This window comes from Mytilus edulis, chromosome 8, assembly GCF_963676685.1.
Source record: "Mytilus edulis chromosome 8, xbMytEdul2.2, whole genome shotgun sequence".
NCBI lineage: Eukaryota > Metazoa > Mollusca > Bivalvia > Mytilida > Mytilidae > Mytilus > Mytilus edulis.
The window spans coordinates 54,533,000-54,551,779 of NC_092351.1; the positions used below are offsets into that span (position 1 = coordinate 54,533,000).

Consider the following 18,780-nt stretch of genomic DNA (forward strand, 5'->3'; position numbering starts at 1 on the left):
TATATACAGCAATGGCATATTGACACCTACATACCAGAAAACTAAATAAATGAATAAATAAATTTCACCACATTAATCCTTAACAATTTAAAAGTTACTGCTCAAGTACATATATAAATGCAAATTTTAAAACATTAAAGTTAAGAGGTCTAATTACTAATTGTCAAAATTGAAGGGTAGCTTGTCGTCATAACACCAAACATGAATTCATGCATTGTCAAGCTAAGTATACCCACACTTGTAATTTAAAGTACAGGAAAACAGGAAGTATGTGTCTGACAAATACAAGAGTGCTAACACTTCACAACTCATGACTCCCAAGCTGTTGACCTAATATCAGTAGTACTTGAGAAAGGTGTGATGATATATCTTTAGGTTCATTCAACATATTGAAAGTGTTCACACAATACAACTTATCAATGTCAAGATGCTATTGTTTAGTTTAGTTTAAACATATTTATTAACAAAGGATTGGGAAACAAGTTTTGCAAACTTATATTAATCCCTTTCCACTTTGTGGGTGCAAGTGCTGCCTTGTAGCAGCATTAGTCTGCTCTTTTTCAAAATCTACAAGAGAGTCTTTAATGTGCAAGAGATATGGCTCTCTCTTAACACAGGTCAGTCATTTATCGTCCCCTTCTGGCGGACTATCATCGTTTCCTCAAGACCATACTCGCAAATGGTGTCAACGGAGAGCCAAAAATTCAGTTCCTTAAATTTTCCTGTCAAGATGCTGACTAAATATAGTTATTCTATTTAGTAGTACCTGAGAAAGTGTGATGGAAATATAAGTGGTAAAAATGGATGAGTTTTTAGAATTCCTATACTACACTCGCACAAAATTAAAATAATGTGTGTTACACTGAAACATAGAATTCAAACTTTGAGGGATCTAATGTAATTGTGCATATTAACATTAAACAATGTATGTGTCCTGTGTCAAGGACCTGACTAGCTATCAGCAAACACAATGCACAAACAAGTGGCTGTCAAAATTACAGCATACTTGGTTTTCATTACATTTATTTATGGGCCGTTACACCTGAATGCAATATTAAAATATTGTCAATATAGAAGTTGACATCAATTTGGCCATAAGTAACAACCTATTAAAACTTGAAATAAAATTAATGGAACAGTTCTAAAAGTTTTTGCCTTTAATCAATAAGAACCATAACTCCTGAATGACAAAAGTGAAAATTATCAATATCAAAATTGATCTCATTTTGTCATCGATAACAACATACTTACATGTTAAAAAGCATTCGTTGAACTGTTCAATTAAGTAATTACAATGAAACAATATAAAGTGCCTTTTTTCCAATCAAGGACCATATAAATTCCTGAACAGCAAAAGTAAAAATTGAACTTGACCTCAATTTTGTCAACAGTAACCCACTATATCAAAATTTGAATAGCACAGGTTGAATTATTCAAAATTTATTGCAATGAAACAATTGCAACCTAAAGCCAACTGACCTCCAGCACGCCTGTCGCCAATGAGTTCTAAAATTCCATTAGAAAAACCCAGTAAAAAATATTAAGTAAATGCCACATTAATAGACATTCAATGTGGTAGAATTATTCACATGCAAGTTAATAATTCATCAGTGATGTTATTAATTTCATTCTAACAAAATTGCCAAAGATTGTCTGCTTGAGGTGAATAAGTATATTTCACTATATTATTTTCATTAATCATTGAACTCTCATAGCTAAAAGTAATTCTCTTGCCTTATATACAATTTTACTAAATTGAAGATTTAATCAATACCAAGTTGGGTTTAACAACCCGTTGAGTTTTTAGAGAAATCCCTGAGAAAAAGGAAGTTTTTAAAATACAAAAGAAAAATTATATAAAATTCCAGTGTATTAAAACAGACAGAACAATTAAAAAGAATCTCCAAAACAAAGGGAAAAAGGAAATAAAGAAAAATACAAAGAGATTTTAATCTTCCAAAAGAAAGACTCAAGTTTCCTTTGAGAGTTGCATGACTAAAGTACAGAACACTTGAGAACAAGTGTATTGGTGTAGTTGAAAATAAGGCTTTTAAACATAAATTTTTTAACTGAGTATTTTCATTTCCTATGTAATATGACAGCCTACTTGGTCACAATTAAGATGCGTTTCATTTGTACATAATGTATATAATATAGTATTTCCTTAAAGGTATCTTATAACTATATTGTGTACTACAAAAACCTCATTTCATTTCAAATGCCTCATTTCATTTAGAACTGTTCCATTAGGGTTGGAAAGCTCTTTTTTATTCGAGTCCACCATGCAAAAATTCAATTGATTATTTCAAATTAATTATTGTTACTATTAGGACCACACAAGCTACCAACTTATTGATTTATTTTTTTGACATGATCATTAATGACTCTTCTACTTGTAATTGCAACTCTTAGATGCTGAATGTTAATATGAATAAACAGTGTTTATAGAACTTTGCATCTATTTCATTAAAAAATAATAGTTTAGAAGGATGAACAGTACTACAATGTAGCATGCCTAATCCGACACCTCCAGTATTCAAACATCCTGCTTAAATAAGTGACACATTTTCAAAGACCCAAAATATGCCTATCTTTGCAGAAAAAAACCAGAGTATTCCAACATGTGCATTTTTTTCTGGTCCCCCCGTGTGTCGGATAACATAGGTTACACTGTATGTATAAAGGTACATATGGTATGATTGCCATTGAGACAACTATCCAATGTAAAATACTGAACTTCCAGGAAAATCCCTTATAAAATGGCAAAATCAAAAGCTGAAACACATCAAACGAATGGATAACAACAGAGTCTACATGACATTGATTAAAGCAATTATAGGTCATTGTACAGCCTTCAATAATGAGGAAAACCTATATTGTATTCAAGTCAGGTATAACAAAATGAGAAACAATTCATACAAAAAAATCCAACAGCTTGGTTTATGACATAATGATTAACGGAAAAACAGAAATATCAGACAGGAACTAACAATTACAGGCTCAAGAAATGCAAAATAATATTGTTGCAGGAATAGGCATGTAAGTGAATGCTACAATACCTCCTAATTTTGTTCCTTATTACAATGTACTACATATTAAAAGTGGTTGAGTCAGGTGGGAATAGTATCTCAAAAGGTCTTAGGAAAAATTAAGCAAAAGACAAAAGCTGATGTCCTTTGGATCTGGAGAGAAAATGACATAAGACCATAGAAAGGCGTGTTTTCTTACTTCCTTGCTAAACTCAAAGGGTCACAACTTTTTTCAAGTTGCATTTTTAAAATTTGATGTGTCTTCACATAATTCTGGTCAAGAATTTACCCTTTATAAGAAACTCCTGGAGTTTTTCATGGTGGCCAGTTTTTTATCAATGGAGGAAGCTGGAGTGCCTATGGAAAATCATTGACCTTCGATAGGAAAGCTGACAATTTTCATCAGTTAAGATTAGGGTCAAGTGCAGCTGCATGAGCAGGGTTCAAGGTCACAACCTTAGTGTTGATAGGCTTGTGATACAGCAGATCGACTACTTAGACCAATTGGCCATCAAGGCCCTTAAGTTTTCTAGAGACAAGTCAATGAAAGAATAAATATGTGGTACTGCAGAAAATACACAAAAAGAATTGGATTAAATGTTTCCATACCAAGCTTCGTATTTGAACATACACATATACAGCACCTACATACCAGAAAACTAAATAAATAATTAAATAAAATTCACCACAGTAATCCTTAGTAATTTAAAAGTTAATGCTCAAGTACATAATAATAAGAAATTAGATCTCTTAAATTTGCATTTATATATTATTTATAAATGTAAATTTAAGAGATCTAATTTTCTTCTTGTCAAAATTGAAGGGTAGCTTGTCGTCAATAACACCAAACAAGAATTCATGCATTGTCAAGCTAAGTATACCCACACTTGTAATTTAAAGTACAAGAAAACAGGAAGTATGTGTCTGACAAATACAAAAAAGTGCTAACACTTTACAACTCATGACCCCCAAGCTGTTGACCTAATATCAGTAGTACTTGAGAAAAGTGTGATGAAATATCTTTAGGTTCATTCAACATATTTAAAGTGTTCACACAAAACAACTTATCAATGTCAAGATGCTATTGTTTAGTTTAGTTTAAACATTTTTATTAACAAAGGATTGGGAAACAAGTTTTGCAACTTATATTAATCCCTTTCCACTTTGTGGGTGCGAGTGCTGCCTTGTAGCGGCATTAGTCTGCTCTTTTTCAAAATCTACAAGAGTGTCTTTAACGTGCAAGAGATATGGCTCTCTCTGAACACAGGTCAGTCATTTATCGTCCTCTTCTGGCGGACTATCATCGTTTCCTCAAGACCATACTCGCAAATGGTGTCAAGGGAGAGCCGAAAATTCAGTGCTTGAAATTTTCATGTCAAGATGCTGACTAAATACAGTCATTCTATTCAATAGTACCAGAGAAAGTGTGATGGAAATATAATTGGGACAAATGGATGAATGGACAGAAGTACAGACAAACAGACAAAGTCACTGTAATACAGCCTCAATGGTCTTGCAGTCATTAAAATTTCTAGTACAGTCATCGTACTATATTTCATGTTTCGAGCACAATTTTCATATTCCAAGTACTGAGTACAGTTTTATGACCAATAGCCTGGGAACAGTGTGGGTATAAATTGTTAAAAGATGGTCAAGGTTTTCAATATTTTCAACAATTGATGATAGGAGGGGGTTTTGGCATGTTTCCAATACCCAATCAGCCAAAGGGAAAAGCTGCTGTGTTATGGAAGCACTATTGTTTGAACAAGGGTGACTGGGGAAACAATATATGGTCACTTGGTCTTCTCCTGACTGGCATTAAAACACTTGCCAAAGTGGGGCGACCGTCTGGCTGTGCGGGACGTATCAAGTTCGCAGTCATGTCCGGTCAGAATGGGGATGTTAAATCTGATGCCTCGTGTAAAGAGAGTGCCACGCTCTTTGCACTTTAAGAACCCTTGCAACAACTCTGTTGAGGGGTTCATAGGTGGCCTGTTGCAAGGCAAAATTTCTGTCCCTATCCAATATACCCTCATTTTCCAGTGGCAGTCCAAATTTTGCCAACCATCATTCCCGATGGCCTCTATTATGACAATTCCTACCTATTGTATTTACTGTTAACTTGTTCTCATCCTTAACATGCATGAACAATTTGCCACTGGACACTGCCAACAATCAATTAATCAATAGTATGAACTGTCCTTCAGGTAGAAAATCAGTGTCTCATGCCCCATGAAATGGACATATAATTATTTGCATTGAGAAGATCTTGTCGTAACAACCAAGAATATATATAAGGTACTGAGGAAATTGTACTTGTAATCAGAAAATGCATGATAACTGATTTCATGTGATTACACTCAAAATATTATTGATTCAAGCTGATAACCATTACTGATAATGCTTACCCCATTGCCTGATTGAGGTGGACACACACAAATTAAATATTTGACTATTTGACCTTCAAGGTCAAACAGCAGATATAATTCTTGTCAGTTCTGATTGCTTTGAAAGACCAATGAATTCCAGACAATAGTGTACCATAAAGTGTTTGCCGTTGATTAATCACATAAATATTGTACAATAGATTTACCCATCATCGTTTCCAATGGCAACCACTGAAAAGTCTGGACTCCAACTGATCTCACTTCTTACTGGTACCCTAGGCTGCGAAAAAAAAGAAAAGAGCATGTTGCACATGGTTAGGACTGTAGTAAATAATTGAGTGGCCACACAAAAATAAAACTCCTTAAGAGCTGTTTGTTGGTTTGGTGTTTTGTAATGTATATAAAATAGATTGATGGTTGATGTTTTATGCACCATTTTAGGCTATTTTCGTGGCGGTCAGTTTTTATTGGTAGAGGAAGCCAGATTGCCTAAAGAAAACCGCTGACCTTCAATAGGAAAACTGACATTCCTTGGAGTCATTTGCACACACATGATTGGTCTTTGAACTCACAACATCATGTTGATTGTCTTGTGATTACAGTAGTGGAATTATATAAATCACTTGGCCACTCCCCCATAAAAATATATGTCAATTGAATAAGCAGTTAATAGAAGAATAAAAAGAAAACACATTATTGATCTAACACATGTTAACTGAAAATGATACAAAAATTTCTCTATCCTGGCATGAAAAACCCAAATTCTGGTTATTGGTCAATTGTATACCCATGTAGGTAAGACAAATTTCAGATAAGGTTCACACCAAGATACAATCCTCTGTTCTGGAATGAGATACAGTAAATTTGCAACTATGAGCCTAGTTTTTCTAAGATTTTTTATTTCAAGGGTTGTCTCCCCTTTCAACTATTCAGATTTCTTCAGTTTAAAAAGTAAGGATCTGTAGTATGATTCCCTTTTTGGTCCTTAGTTTTTCTTACGATGAGACACCAAATTATGAAAAAAGCAGGGTATGGCCACAATATTTTACTCAGGGACTCCTTCTAATATTTTGTAAAATCCATCCAGTAATAGGAAGCAGAAAGCTCATAAAGTCATTTATTTATGAAGGGTTGTAACCAACTGAGAATTTAGTTTCAATGATAAAGGTATTGTCATTGAAGCATTTTTTGTCAAAATTTCAAAAAATGAGTCATGAACCCATTTTGTTCTATATTTCATGCATGACATCAATGCAACATGTTACAATGTCTTAGAAACAGAAAAAAAACATATTTTTTTTATTAATTGTACTTTACTTCAGGAGCCTCATTTTCATTGTATTTATCATGCAACAACTTACTTTTCTCCCATTGGACTGTTCTATAAGTTTATTGAGGTCATGAGCCTCATCTTCGAGTTTGTATGGATCATGTTGCATTACTACACCATCTCCAATACTGTATAGGAAGTAAGCAGCAGAACTGGTACCTTCTATCAATAAATTTCCATAAAAATAAGAACATCACACAATGCAAAGCTCAAATTAGAACATCATTGAATTTGTATTGTAAATTCAGAAACTATTGTCTGCATTTTGCTCTGTCTTTTATTTTCTATGTTGTATTTTCTAGACGGTTGTTTGTCAATAGGTTGTTTTTCGTTATTTTGCCTTAATGTTGTTAATTCATTTTTTACTTCTGAGTAAGAATCTTTCCCCTCTCTGTTACAAGTAATGACATGTGAAGTTATTTCAACAGACTTTTGTAAATTAGAAAATAAATGCCTAAGCTTTTCCGCCCTATGTTTACGATCAAGATGAACATGATGAAATAAGGAAAAATTTCCCTTTCTGTAAACTTTTTTTTTAAAAGATTAGAATCAGAGTCAGGAAAAACAGGAAACATAAACCTCGCCAACGGGTTTCACGTACAAAATTGCTCAATTTAATCTCCACAAAAATAAACTATTGTATAAGATTAACATTGATATTTAAAATTCAACTCTTTTTGTGTGATTTATACCTACCTGTCTTTATACACTGTGGACCCCAGGATACAACATAGACAGTACGTTTGTGGTAGTTGGATGAAACACTCGGAGGCCTATTTAATAAACAATAAAAAACATAAGTGCCTTTATACATGTTATAGAATAAATTGCTTCCCCGAGTGTAGCTAAATACAATCGTAGAGGTCCAACTCTGAACAGTTGGGCAAAAATGGACACAATATTTGCGCTTGATACAGGTCTGAATTTGGATTGTAATTAAAAATATGACACATAATAGGTTTCTGACACAGAATTACTGTAGTCAAAGAACTTAGAATTGGTAATATGAATTGAGTTTATATACAGTATTTTGCTATTGTGCAATACACCATGCTGTTTTTTCAATTCAGGTCATATAAAAAGTTATAATTGAGGGATACATAGACAAATGAGCCACTACTATCATAAGTGAGGCAATAAAACAATTTAATGGTCTGAGGCACTGGAGCTTCCAACCTGAGCAGAGTTAAACAGAGTCTGTGTAGAAGGCCTTACTTTGACCTATAATGGTTTACTTTTACAAATTGTGATTTTGATGGAAAGGGTTCTCATTGGCACTCATACCACATCTTCTAACATCTAAATAAGAAAAGATTTTGTTTGATATTGCTATTTGATTTGTAAGGTTCAAAGACATAAAACATTTTTAGTGGCAAAATCAACTATTTTTATTTGTTAAAAGACTGATGACATATTTGAGGATAACAAAAATATGCCCATAGTACACGGATGCCCCACTGGCACTATTATTTATTGTCTGTGGACCGTGAAATTGGGGTCAGAATTCTTAATTTGACATTAAAATTAGAAAGATCATATTATAAGGAACATGTATACTAAGTTTCACGTTGATTTGACTTTAACTTAATCAAAAACTACCTCTACCAAAATCTTTAACCTGAAGCGGGACAGACGGATGAATGAATGGACGACAAAAAAACAAACGAAGAAAAGAACAGACAAACAAACGCAGAGACCAGAAAACATTATGCCCATAAATGGGGCATAAAAATCCTTACAGATTATATCAAAGTGTTTAGTAAATTATTTCCCTTAATTAATTATCTGTTTGAAGGCTCCATGATGCTAATAATCATACATGTTTTCAATGATCAACAAAATACAAACATTAGTGTATATTATATATAAATTACACGACTGCAACAAGTGTATTACGATATTTCTCCACTCCAGACAGTTAAATTTTAATATCTAAAGCGTGAGGCTTCCCGAGCTTTTTAAACAAGAGGCTCTCAAGAGCCTGAATCGCTCACCTTAATTTTTTTGGTTAAATCTCTCATCAATGATTATTTTGGCTTTTCAATTTATTTAAATGTTCTTTGAATCATCCTATTTTCTTCAAAAGCAAAAAAAAAATCATTTTCTCCTATGTTCTATTTTAGCCATAGGAGCTATGTTTCTGACATACAAGGAAATGAAATATAAAATTTATACTAGATACTCTGAAACTCATTTAGCCTAAGTTTGGCTGAAATTGATACAGCAGTTTCAAAGGAGAAGATTTTTTAAAGTAAGTCAACATGATGAACAAATTGTGAAAAAAGTCTTTAAAGGGCAATAACTCCTTAAGGGGTCAATTGACAATTTTGGTCAAATTGACTTATTTGTAGATCTTACTTTGCTTAACATTTTTGCTATAAACAGTTCATCTGTATCTATAATAATATTCAAGATAATAACCAAAAACTGCAAAATTTCTTTAAAATCATCAATTCAGGGGCATTATACCTGAAAAACCAGTTACACAATTCGGCTGAAAATTTCAGGACAGGTAGACCTTGACCTAATAAATACTTTAACTTCTTGTCTTATTTGCTCTAAATGCTGGAGTTTTTGAGATATAAGCCAAAAACTGCATTTTACCCTGTGTTCTATTTTTAGCCATGACGGCCATGTTTTTTGACGAAATAAAAAATAAAGCACAAACTTTATTTTATACACCCTACTGATCATTCAGTTGAAGTTTGGTTGAGTTTGGTTTAGTAGTTTTAGAGGAGAAGATTTTTTAAAGTTAGCAAATATGATGAACAAATTGTGAAAAATTGTCATTAAAGGACAATAACCCCTTAAGGGGTCAATTGACAATTTTGGTCATATTAACTTATTTGTAGATCTTACTTTGCTGATCATTTTTGCTGTTTACAGTTTATCTTTATCTATAATAATATTCAAGATAATGACCAACAAGAGGCTGTCACAACGACAGCAAACCGGATTTATTAACATTTATTTGTGTCCTGGCAATATCACAAGAACCATTACTGATGAATGGTGAAAGTGAAAATCTTCAATATCAAATTTGACCTCCATTTTGTCATCAGTATCAACATATTAAAATTTGAAAAGCTTAGATTGAATGGTTCATGAGTAAATGCAACAACCTGAATGGAAACGCCATTTTACGATCTTTCAAGAACCATAACTCCTGAACGGTAAAAGTCAAAATCGTCATTATTGCACTTGACCTCTATTTTATCATCAGTAACAACATATTAAAATTTCAAAAGCTTTGGTTGAATGGTTCATGAGAAAATGCACGGACACGACGGGAAAAACCATTTTTCAATCTTTCAAGAACCATAACTCCTGAACGGTAAAAGTCAAAATCGTCATTATTGAACTTGACCTCCATTTTGTCATCAGTAACAGCATATTAAAATTTCGGAAGCTTTGGTAGAACAGTTCATGCATAAATGCACGGACACGACTGGAAACTCCATTTTTCAATCTTTCAAGAACCATAACTCATGAACGGTAAAAGTCAAATTCGTCATTATTGATCTTGACCTCCATTCTTTCATTAGTAACAACATATTAAAATTTGGGAAGCTTTGGTTGAACAGTTCATGCGTAAATGCACGGACAACTCCATTTTTCAATCTTTCAAGAACCATAACTCCTGAACGGTAAAAGTCAAAATCGCCATTATTGAACTTGACCTTCATTTAGTTGTCAGTAACAACATATAAAAATTTTAAAAGCTTTGGTTGAACGGTTCATGAGTTAATGCACGGACAACATTTGATTGCCGCCCGCCCGCCCGCCCGCCCGCCCGCCCGCCGTACATTCCCAAATCAATAACCGACAATTTTGTCACAAAAATCCGGTTAAAAACTGCAAAATTTCCTTAAAATTACCAATTAAGTGGCAGCAACCCAACAATGGTTTGTTTGATTCATCTGAAAATTTCAGGGCTGATAGATCTTGACCTAATGAACATTTTTACCCCATGTCAGATTTGCTCTAAATGCTTTCGTTTTTGAGATATAAGCCAAAAACTGCATTTGACCCCTATGTTCTATTTTAAGTAACGGCGGCCATGTTTTTTGAAGGATCAAAAATCGAAGCACACTTTGTGCAGGATAATCTAAGGAACAATCATGCTAAGTTTCATTCAAATCCATTCAGTAGTTTCAGAGGAGAAGATGTTTGAAAAATTGTTGACGACGACGACGACGACGGACGCCAAGTGATGAGAAAAGCTCACATGGCCTTTTAGGCCAGGTGAGCTAATAATTATAATTGAAATGTTGAGAGTGGAGAAATATCGTAATACACGAGTTACAGTGGTGGAATCTGTTTCTCTTATGATTTTTTAACCTTTCTTTTCAAAGATTTAAGGAATGTTGTGTACTTTTGATGTGACATCATCAGGCATGATAGCCTTTTTCATGATGTCACAATAAGAAAATTCAGAAGAATACAAGAAAATTTGAAGTCACAATTAAATTTCAACCAATAATTTGCGGAGAAAAAAATGTTCACTAGAGATTAGAAATATTTTTCTCACACCGGTCAGGAAATGTGAAATAGCATGAAAATTAGAGAAATATTCATAAGAAACAGAGCACAAGAAAATAAGATACCTTTACATATTGCTGCAAGAGTAATAAGCTACAATTCCTGAATACAATTTCTCTCTCCCTACACAAATGCTATCAGTGATTTTATTTTCTAGATTTACAGATTTTTATTGGTTGATGTGAAAAAAAAGAAGATATTATGGGATACATGTCAATCAAACGGTATCGCAAAAATTAACATAGCCAAAAGATATCTAGAGGAGATTTCTCCTTCAAAAATTGTCAGTACAGATAAGAATGTTATAATACATGGGAGATAACTCTGAAATTATTAACTTTTAAAATCAATGTCAGACTATATAGCATTTATTGTGATTGATAATTGTTATAAAATCTGTTTACTTCACATTTAACTTCAGGGCTATTCGAGAAAACTTATCAAAGGAGGATTGGCAGTCACTTTATATGAATATAGTTATAATTGGGTGTTGGGACATGGGGCAACTTTTGCATTAAATTGCTGATTTCTAAAATTGTACTGTTGGCAGGACTTGAAATAAAATGCCTGCCCTGCTGCAATACATTTTTCCTGGAAAAGGCCCTCTTTTTATTTGCCATTAGCAACGATAAGAATCAACATACATTTATTTTATTCCTACCTCAATCACAAATAAGAAACCTTTACTCCTTTACAACCTTGCTGTAATTTTTCTAAAAGAACAAAACATATCATATGGAAATATTTTACCTTTTTTTCTGTGGAAAAATGAAATTATTATAAAAAAAGAAGATGTGGTATGATTGTCAATGAGACAACTCTCGACAAGAGACCAAATAATACAGAGATTATAGTAAAGGTCACCGTACATACAGCCTTCAACAATGAGCAAAGTCCGTACAACATAGTCAGCTATAAAAAGGCCCTGAAATGTCAAAAAAAAGCCTGTTACTTACTTATTTGCCAAAGTATCATATATTCCCACTCTTCCATCATCTGTGCCGTAGGCTAACAATCCCTCTTTCTTTGGATGCCAACATAGCTAAAATTTAAAAAGCACAACGTTTTTGTGGGTTGTTTTTTTTTTTTGTATTGATTTGAATTTTTCTGATAAGGATTGCTTCATTGATTGTTGTTTAACAAATATTCCATATAAAAAAGAAGATGTGGTATGATTGCCAATGAGACAGCTATCCACAAAAGACCAAAATGACACAGACATTAACAACTGCATATTCAGGAGCTTAAGGATCTCACAAAAGTTTGAATCTTAACAGCGGAAACAATAAAACTTTTGGTATTTTTTCTTCAAATTGATTCAATTAAACTAAATTTTTATAGAAGCTGTCTAAAACTTTGTTAGCTGCAGATATCAATATGGACGATGACATAATAATTCAATTTGAGTAAATCAAGAACTTAGAACAAATGAAACAGACAAAAAGCAAATAATACTGTAAATTCAGAAATCATTGTGTGCATCTATTATTCTAATTTTGTCATTTGGACTAAAATGCAATTTTATTTTTTGTGATATTGAGAAAAATCCTTTTTAAATCATATAAAATATTTCAAAATGCAACTTAAATTTTTTTAGATTATAGCTTTTCGCAATAATAAAAACATTGCATTACTTTCTGAATTAACAGTAAACAAGATGTCAGCAGTCAAGACAGTTTCATTCAGCTCAAAATAAAAATACGAATTGCTAGATGACATTTGAGTAAAGAATTATTTGTAACATATTTACTGATGGAAATCAAGCTCATCATTAAACACAAATAACTACTGTGGGTTCATTATTAATCATGGGACACACAGGCAAATTTTGCTCACGTGAATTTAACGTGAAAATTAAATGTGAATTTCACGTGAAATCACTTCACATGAAATTAACGTGAAATTAATGTGAAACTCACGTGAGCAAAATTTGGCTGTGTACCAGTTTTCATGGTTTTCTGTAGTACAGGTAAATCACGAATTCAAATGTTCAACAAATAACATATTTTCAATAGGCTTTGTATACAGAAATTGGCAAAACTACGAAATCAAATAATGTGGATTCATTTTTATTCGTGGTATACCAATTTTCGTGGGTTTCGTGGGTCACAGCGAACCACGAATTTAAGAATTCAACGAAGAATAATCCCGAGAAATGTGTATGGAGTTGGATGTTTATTTTCGGTTATGTTATGCAGTTCTAGTATAGTGTTGACTAGCGATAAACATTGTAACATAACACGTGATTTTTATTGAAAGAAGATACAAGTTTTTTGATTAAATCTATAATAAATATATCGAATATCAGTTATAATTTACTTTTTAAAATTGATTAAAACTGTTCATGGAAAATAACTGCAAGTTGTTAATTACCGTGTCATAGTTTGGTTTACCTGTGATTAAAAATCAATAGGATTAAGTACGGGGATATTGCCCGTAGGTAATATTGTTTATGACAGGAACATTTATTTTCACACCTTATACTTATATCGCTGTTTATTATATCGTGATTAGGGAAATTAGCTTTCAATCATAAAGTTTTGAATACCTTATAGAATTCAGACAAGAATTTATATAAATTGTAAAACAAACAAATAATTAGTTGTCTCTGCCCATTATTGTAATCGAAGTTATCAATGAACACTTTAACCTAGAATGACCAATTAAGCGAGGATTTTGACAATTCAAAACTTTTTCAATGAATTCCTTCTTTTTTTTTTTTTTTTTATTATTGATAAAACCAAGGATGTTATATGATCTCCTAAATCAAAAAGAAATCCACGAATTACGTATCTAATTTTTTTTGTTGTAATCAGCGATCCACGAATTTACGTATACCAGGAAACATCTTTTTTTCTCTATCCACGAAAATTGATACCCACGAAAATAAATGAATCCACAGTATCCACGAATATGTAAGTTTTCAGCAATGCACAAAAATTGATACACTTGAAAACACATAAATCCGCAGTATTGTCTTACTAGGTTATACATAACTGATATGGATTGAATCAGACCATCATATCAATGTCACTAAACTTACTGCTGTGACCTTTGACCTAATCCCCTGCCACAAAGTGACAACATCAAAAGGATTATTACTGTTGTTAAGGTTCCAAACTCTAATCATATTGTCCCCAACTCCTAAAGCTATTCTTCCTGAAAAATAAAATAGGCTAGAGGACGAGTGAATGTAATATAGTTTAACTAATACTTTTTTTTATAATGCACATTTGGACTTGTCCCAAATTAGGAACCTCTGGCCTTTTTTAGTCTTGTCATTTTTTTTAATTTTAGTTTATATGTTTCGAAGTTTAGTGTGACATCCACTTTTGCTGATCTAGTATACATTTTTTTAAGGGGCAAGCTGTACCCCCCCCCCCCCCCCCCCCCCCCCGTCCATTTGGGATTTTTTTTGCTGTGTGGAAGACTCGTTGGTGACCTGCATCTGTTTTGTGATCTTTGATTGAGTTGTTGTCTCTTTGACACATTCCTTGTTTCCATTCTCCATTTTATACTATACTGTTCTATTTCGCAATTTTTATTAGACAGTCTGCTGTCAATTCTAAAGTTAATGGTTCAAAGTCATAGGCAACAATAGAAGTCCATGTTATTAAAAAATCATCAAAAATCATTTATTTTAACATTTTACTCCTATTGCATTAAGATCAGAATAGCAGTATTTTGTTTAAATAGAGACCTCTGTCAATAACTGATTTGACTGTCACACAAATATATTCTCACTACTCTGCTCCACAAAGCCATAAACCCATCATTTGTAAACAACAAATTCACAACAAACGGTTGCACATTTTCAACACAATCCTTTCTTTGCATCGTAATAGGTCTAAATCAAACACCTGTGTAATCTCTACAAAATCTACAATCTCAAATTTGCCTTTTTTGAATCTAAAGGACTATGGGTAATATCATTGTTCATACAACAAAATAAAAATCATATTACATCATTGGTTGAATTTCTTTTATTTTGAATGCTTTAAACCAATCACACATTTTGGTATACCTTTTGAAAATGTTACCCAGAATGCATTAGATTCTGAAACAGCCATTTTTGTTGTTTCAGATAGATTTTACTTCAAACCACTAACCTGGATCTATTGGGGATGTCCTGGCACAATAAACATACCCTCCTAGGGTTGGCTGACAGTGAACTGGTCTGCGCTTTTTCACATCCCAAATTATCAACTGTAGTAATATATCAAAATAAAAATATAATAAGCACAAATGATGTAATTCCTAATGTCAACAAAAACAGTTATCACAGTATTTCATTGAAATGGAATAAGTCTAATTAAACCTTCTGTAAATCCAGATGGTTGTGAAAAACTATATAAATTCAAAGTTGCACGATTCTTATTAAAAAAAATAACAAATAAAAGAATATTTTAATGATACAATTATTCATGGGGTACATGTAACATATTTTCATGATATGCAACCAGTTATTAACTTGGAGATACAAGTCATGTACAATTTTTTCCAGAAAGTGTTTATCAAATTCTGTGGCAATAATTTGAACTTAACAAAATAAATTAGAACATAAAAAAATATCCATGAAAAATATGGATATCTTTCGTTCAAAATCTTAAACCCAATCAAATTTCTTGAAAATATTACCAAGAATTTTTTGTTTTTAAACTTAATTGTTACGGCCAATATTTACCTGTCTGTCCATAGAAGTTGTTGCCATAAGATTGTTGTCAGTGAATCCTAATCTCAGGTTAAATATTATTCTGTTATGTTGTTGACGTTTGTCTGTGGCAGAAAATGGCTGCCATTTCTGTTGTCCTGTTGCTGCTAAATCCCATAGCAACAAGTCACCACTACAATGAAAGATAGCTCACAATATTAGGGACGACATCAAAAGTTCAATGAAGGATAAAAAACTTAATTCACATAGTTTTTTCACTGACCCCCACACCCCCCCCTCTTAACTTAATTTGGGAAATATTGATTGACCTATAGGGATATATGTAAAATCGATTTTAGATTAACAAAACTTGCAGCAATGTTGATGCCCCCCTACATAAGGATCACATCTACAAAATGAAGAGAGTGATCCAGAGCACCTGAGATCACCCCTAGTTTTTTGGTGGGGTTTCGTGTTGTTTATTCCTTAGTTTTCTATGTTGTGTCATGTGTGCTGTTGTTTGTTTGTCTTTTTCATTTTTAGTCATGGCGTTATCTGTTTGTTTTAGATTTATGAGTTTGACTGTTCCTTTGGTATCTTTCGTCCCTCTTTTGAAACTATTGTCAGAAGCATAAATAAACATAGGTGAAAAAACTGTCGAAATAGGTGCAATGTGATTACCCTCAAGTTCAATTTGTTTTTTTCAAAAGATTCAAGACAACATGGACAGATGGTTATTGTAAGACTCAAGCAAATTTAATTAAAAAGCCTTAAAATATCAAAATTGGAGGTGCCTCCTCTCTTATTTACCTTAAATTTGTGTGTTGGTTAAATTCTCTTCCATCTAGATAATTAATCACAGGAATTAATTTTCTCTATTCATATATTGGAATGGTGGAGTGCATTTCTGTGATAACTCATTTCTGTGATTTCCAGTGACTTATAATTTACATGAAATTTACAATTGCATGCATATTTTCAGAGTACCAATCATTGAATGTTGTCCTGAAATATGTTGCATTATCCAATCAAAATGAACTTTCCTACATAAGGGCATCAGAATGAGAATGCCTGTTTATATTCCTTTTAAGATAACATTTATTTGACAAGAATGTTCTCTACTAATATGGAATACAGTTTTGTGTAAATTGATATTTGTCATTTATCTCATAACTAAGATGTCAAACCTACCCAAAGGAACTAGAGACAATATTGTGTGGATCAGAGTATGACCAAACAATAGCTGCCCATAGCTTGCCTCTTCCTGAATCACCTGGTGGGCCTCCAGTTTTTGGTAACCTCATTGAAGCAAGTTGTCTCCCTTTTACTGTACTCCATATTCTAATAGTTCTGTCTTTACTTGCTGAGGCCAACAGGTGTCCTTCTTCCCCAAAGTCATTGCTTCTTTCTGTTTCATTCACATTGGTTTCTACAAAGAAAATATATCATACAAGCTATAATTTTCATTAAGATGAGGTGAGAGGTCTGGTGGGTTTAGGGTTTTCTTTGGGAGGGGGACAAAAGGAAGTCAGGAGCAGGTACTTCAGTGGTTGTCTTTGGTTTCGGTCTATCATATAAATGTTTATTTAGAAATTGTTTTGTTATAAATTAAATTGTTAGTTTTCTCACATGGATTGTTGTACATTTTTCATTTGGAAGGTTTTTAATTGCCAACCATACAGTAAGGGTTTTTTCATTGTTGAAATAATGTTTGCCTATAATTGCTTACATTTACTTCATTTAATTTTTGGTCAATAGTTGTCACATACAGGCAATCATACTCCATCTCCTTATTTTCATATTAAAATTTATGATTAATTGTGTTGTCATAGGAACTGTGTAACAAAAGTTATAAAACTTGTATCCTACATGTATACCAGAAGTGTTGATGAAAAACAAGTTTACTCATTTCATGTATTTCCATCACATTAACGATTAATCTTTAGATTTCTGTAATTGTTTCATGTTCTGGGTTTAGCTTTTCTTATCTTTTTTTTAAGGCATGGAGTTATCTATCCTTCTTTGACTTATGATTTGTTTATTTCCCCCATAGTCTATCTCTATGTAATTTTTTTTATCATGTTTATCATAGTTACCATAGTCTATCTCTATGTAATTTTTTTTATCATGTTTATCATAGTTATCAAGTCTATTTCTGTATGTCATGTTTATCACGATTATCATGTTTATCATGTTTGGACAACTTTGTACAAAAAAAAGTGGTCAATTAATTTCAGTATTGTGATTATTACCATTCTCCTCCTCAGGTCTGTCCAGGTCTTTGTATGTTTTCTGTGGTTTAAAATTCTCCCCTGGTATAGGACACCATGCAATAGAATGGACCTCATCATCATGTCCTCTCAAACGATGAATTAAACTTCCATCTCGAATATCATACAAGATCACAACACCAGACTTGTACCTATAAAAAAGGTGACTCTATTTAGAATATGACGAATATAATTTTTTAAACATTTATTAGGCAATTCTTTTAACCAGGTTTAATCCACCATTTTCTGCATAAGAAAATACCTGTACATAGTCAGGAATATGACAGTTGTTATCCATTTGTTTGATGTGTTTGAGATTTTGATTTTGCCAATTGATTAGGGACTTTCTGTTTTGGGTTTTCCTCAGAGTTCAGTGATTTCGTGATTTTATTTTTTGTGAGACCATTTGATAAATATATATATCACTAGACACCATGTATAGTTTATTGAAATTTCTGTCTGGTTCTGTCTTTACTTTACATGTTATTTTTTTCAGTTTCCAGCAGCCATGTTAATTGTTTGAATCTAAGATAACTCTGATGATCTTTTATTCCTGCGGCTGCAGAAGTGG

General features: G+C 32.7%; 1 protein-coding gene across 1 annotated transcript in view; it reads right to left on the reverse strand.

Annotated features, from left to right (window-relative positions):
* LOC139485895 (gem-associated protein 5-like) overlaps positions 1 to 18,780 on the reverse strand; it is a 178,831-nt gene that overhangs the window by 156,327 nt on the left and 3,724 nt on the right. Inside the window, exons 3-11 of the mRNA XM_071270551.1 lie at positions 18,192 to 18,361; positions 17,131 to 17,368; positions 15,973 to 16,132; positions 15,398 to 15,494; positions 14,332 to 14,447; positions 12,245 to 12,330; positions 7,443 to 7,519; positions 6,778 to 6,908; positions 5,623 to 5,696 (exon numbers count right to left, since the gene is read on the reverse strand). Of these exons, the coding sequence (XP_071126652.1) occupies positions 5,623 to 5,696; positions 6,778 to 6,908; positions 7,443 to 7,519; positions 12,245 to 12,330; positions 14,332 to 14,447; positions 15,398 to 15,494; positions 15,973 to 16,132; positions 17,131 to 17,368; positions 18,192 to 18,361 (1,149 nt within the window). The remainder of the gene's footprint in view (positions 1 to 5,622; positions 5,697 to 6,777; positions 6,909 to 7,442; positions 7,520 to 12,244; positions 12,331 to 14,331; positions 14,448 to 15,397; positions 15,495 to 15,972; positions 16,133 to 17,130; positions 17,369 to 18,191; positions 18,362 to 18,780) is intronic.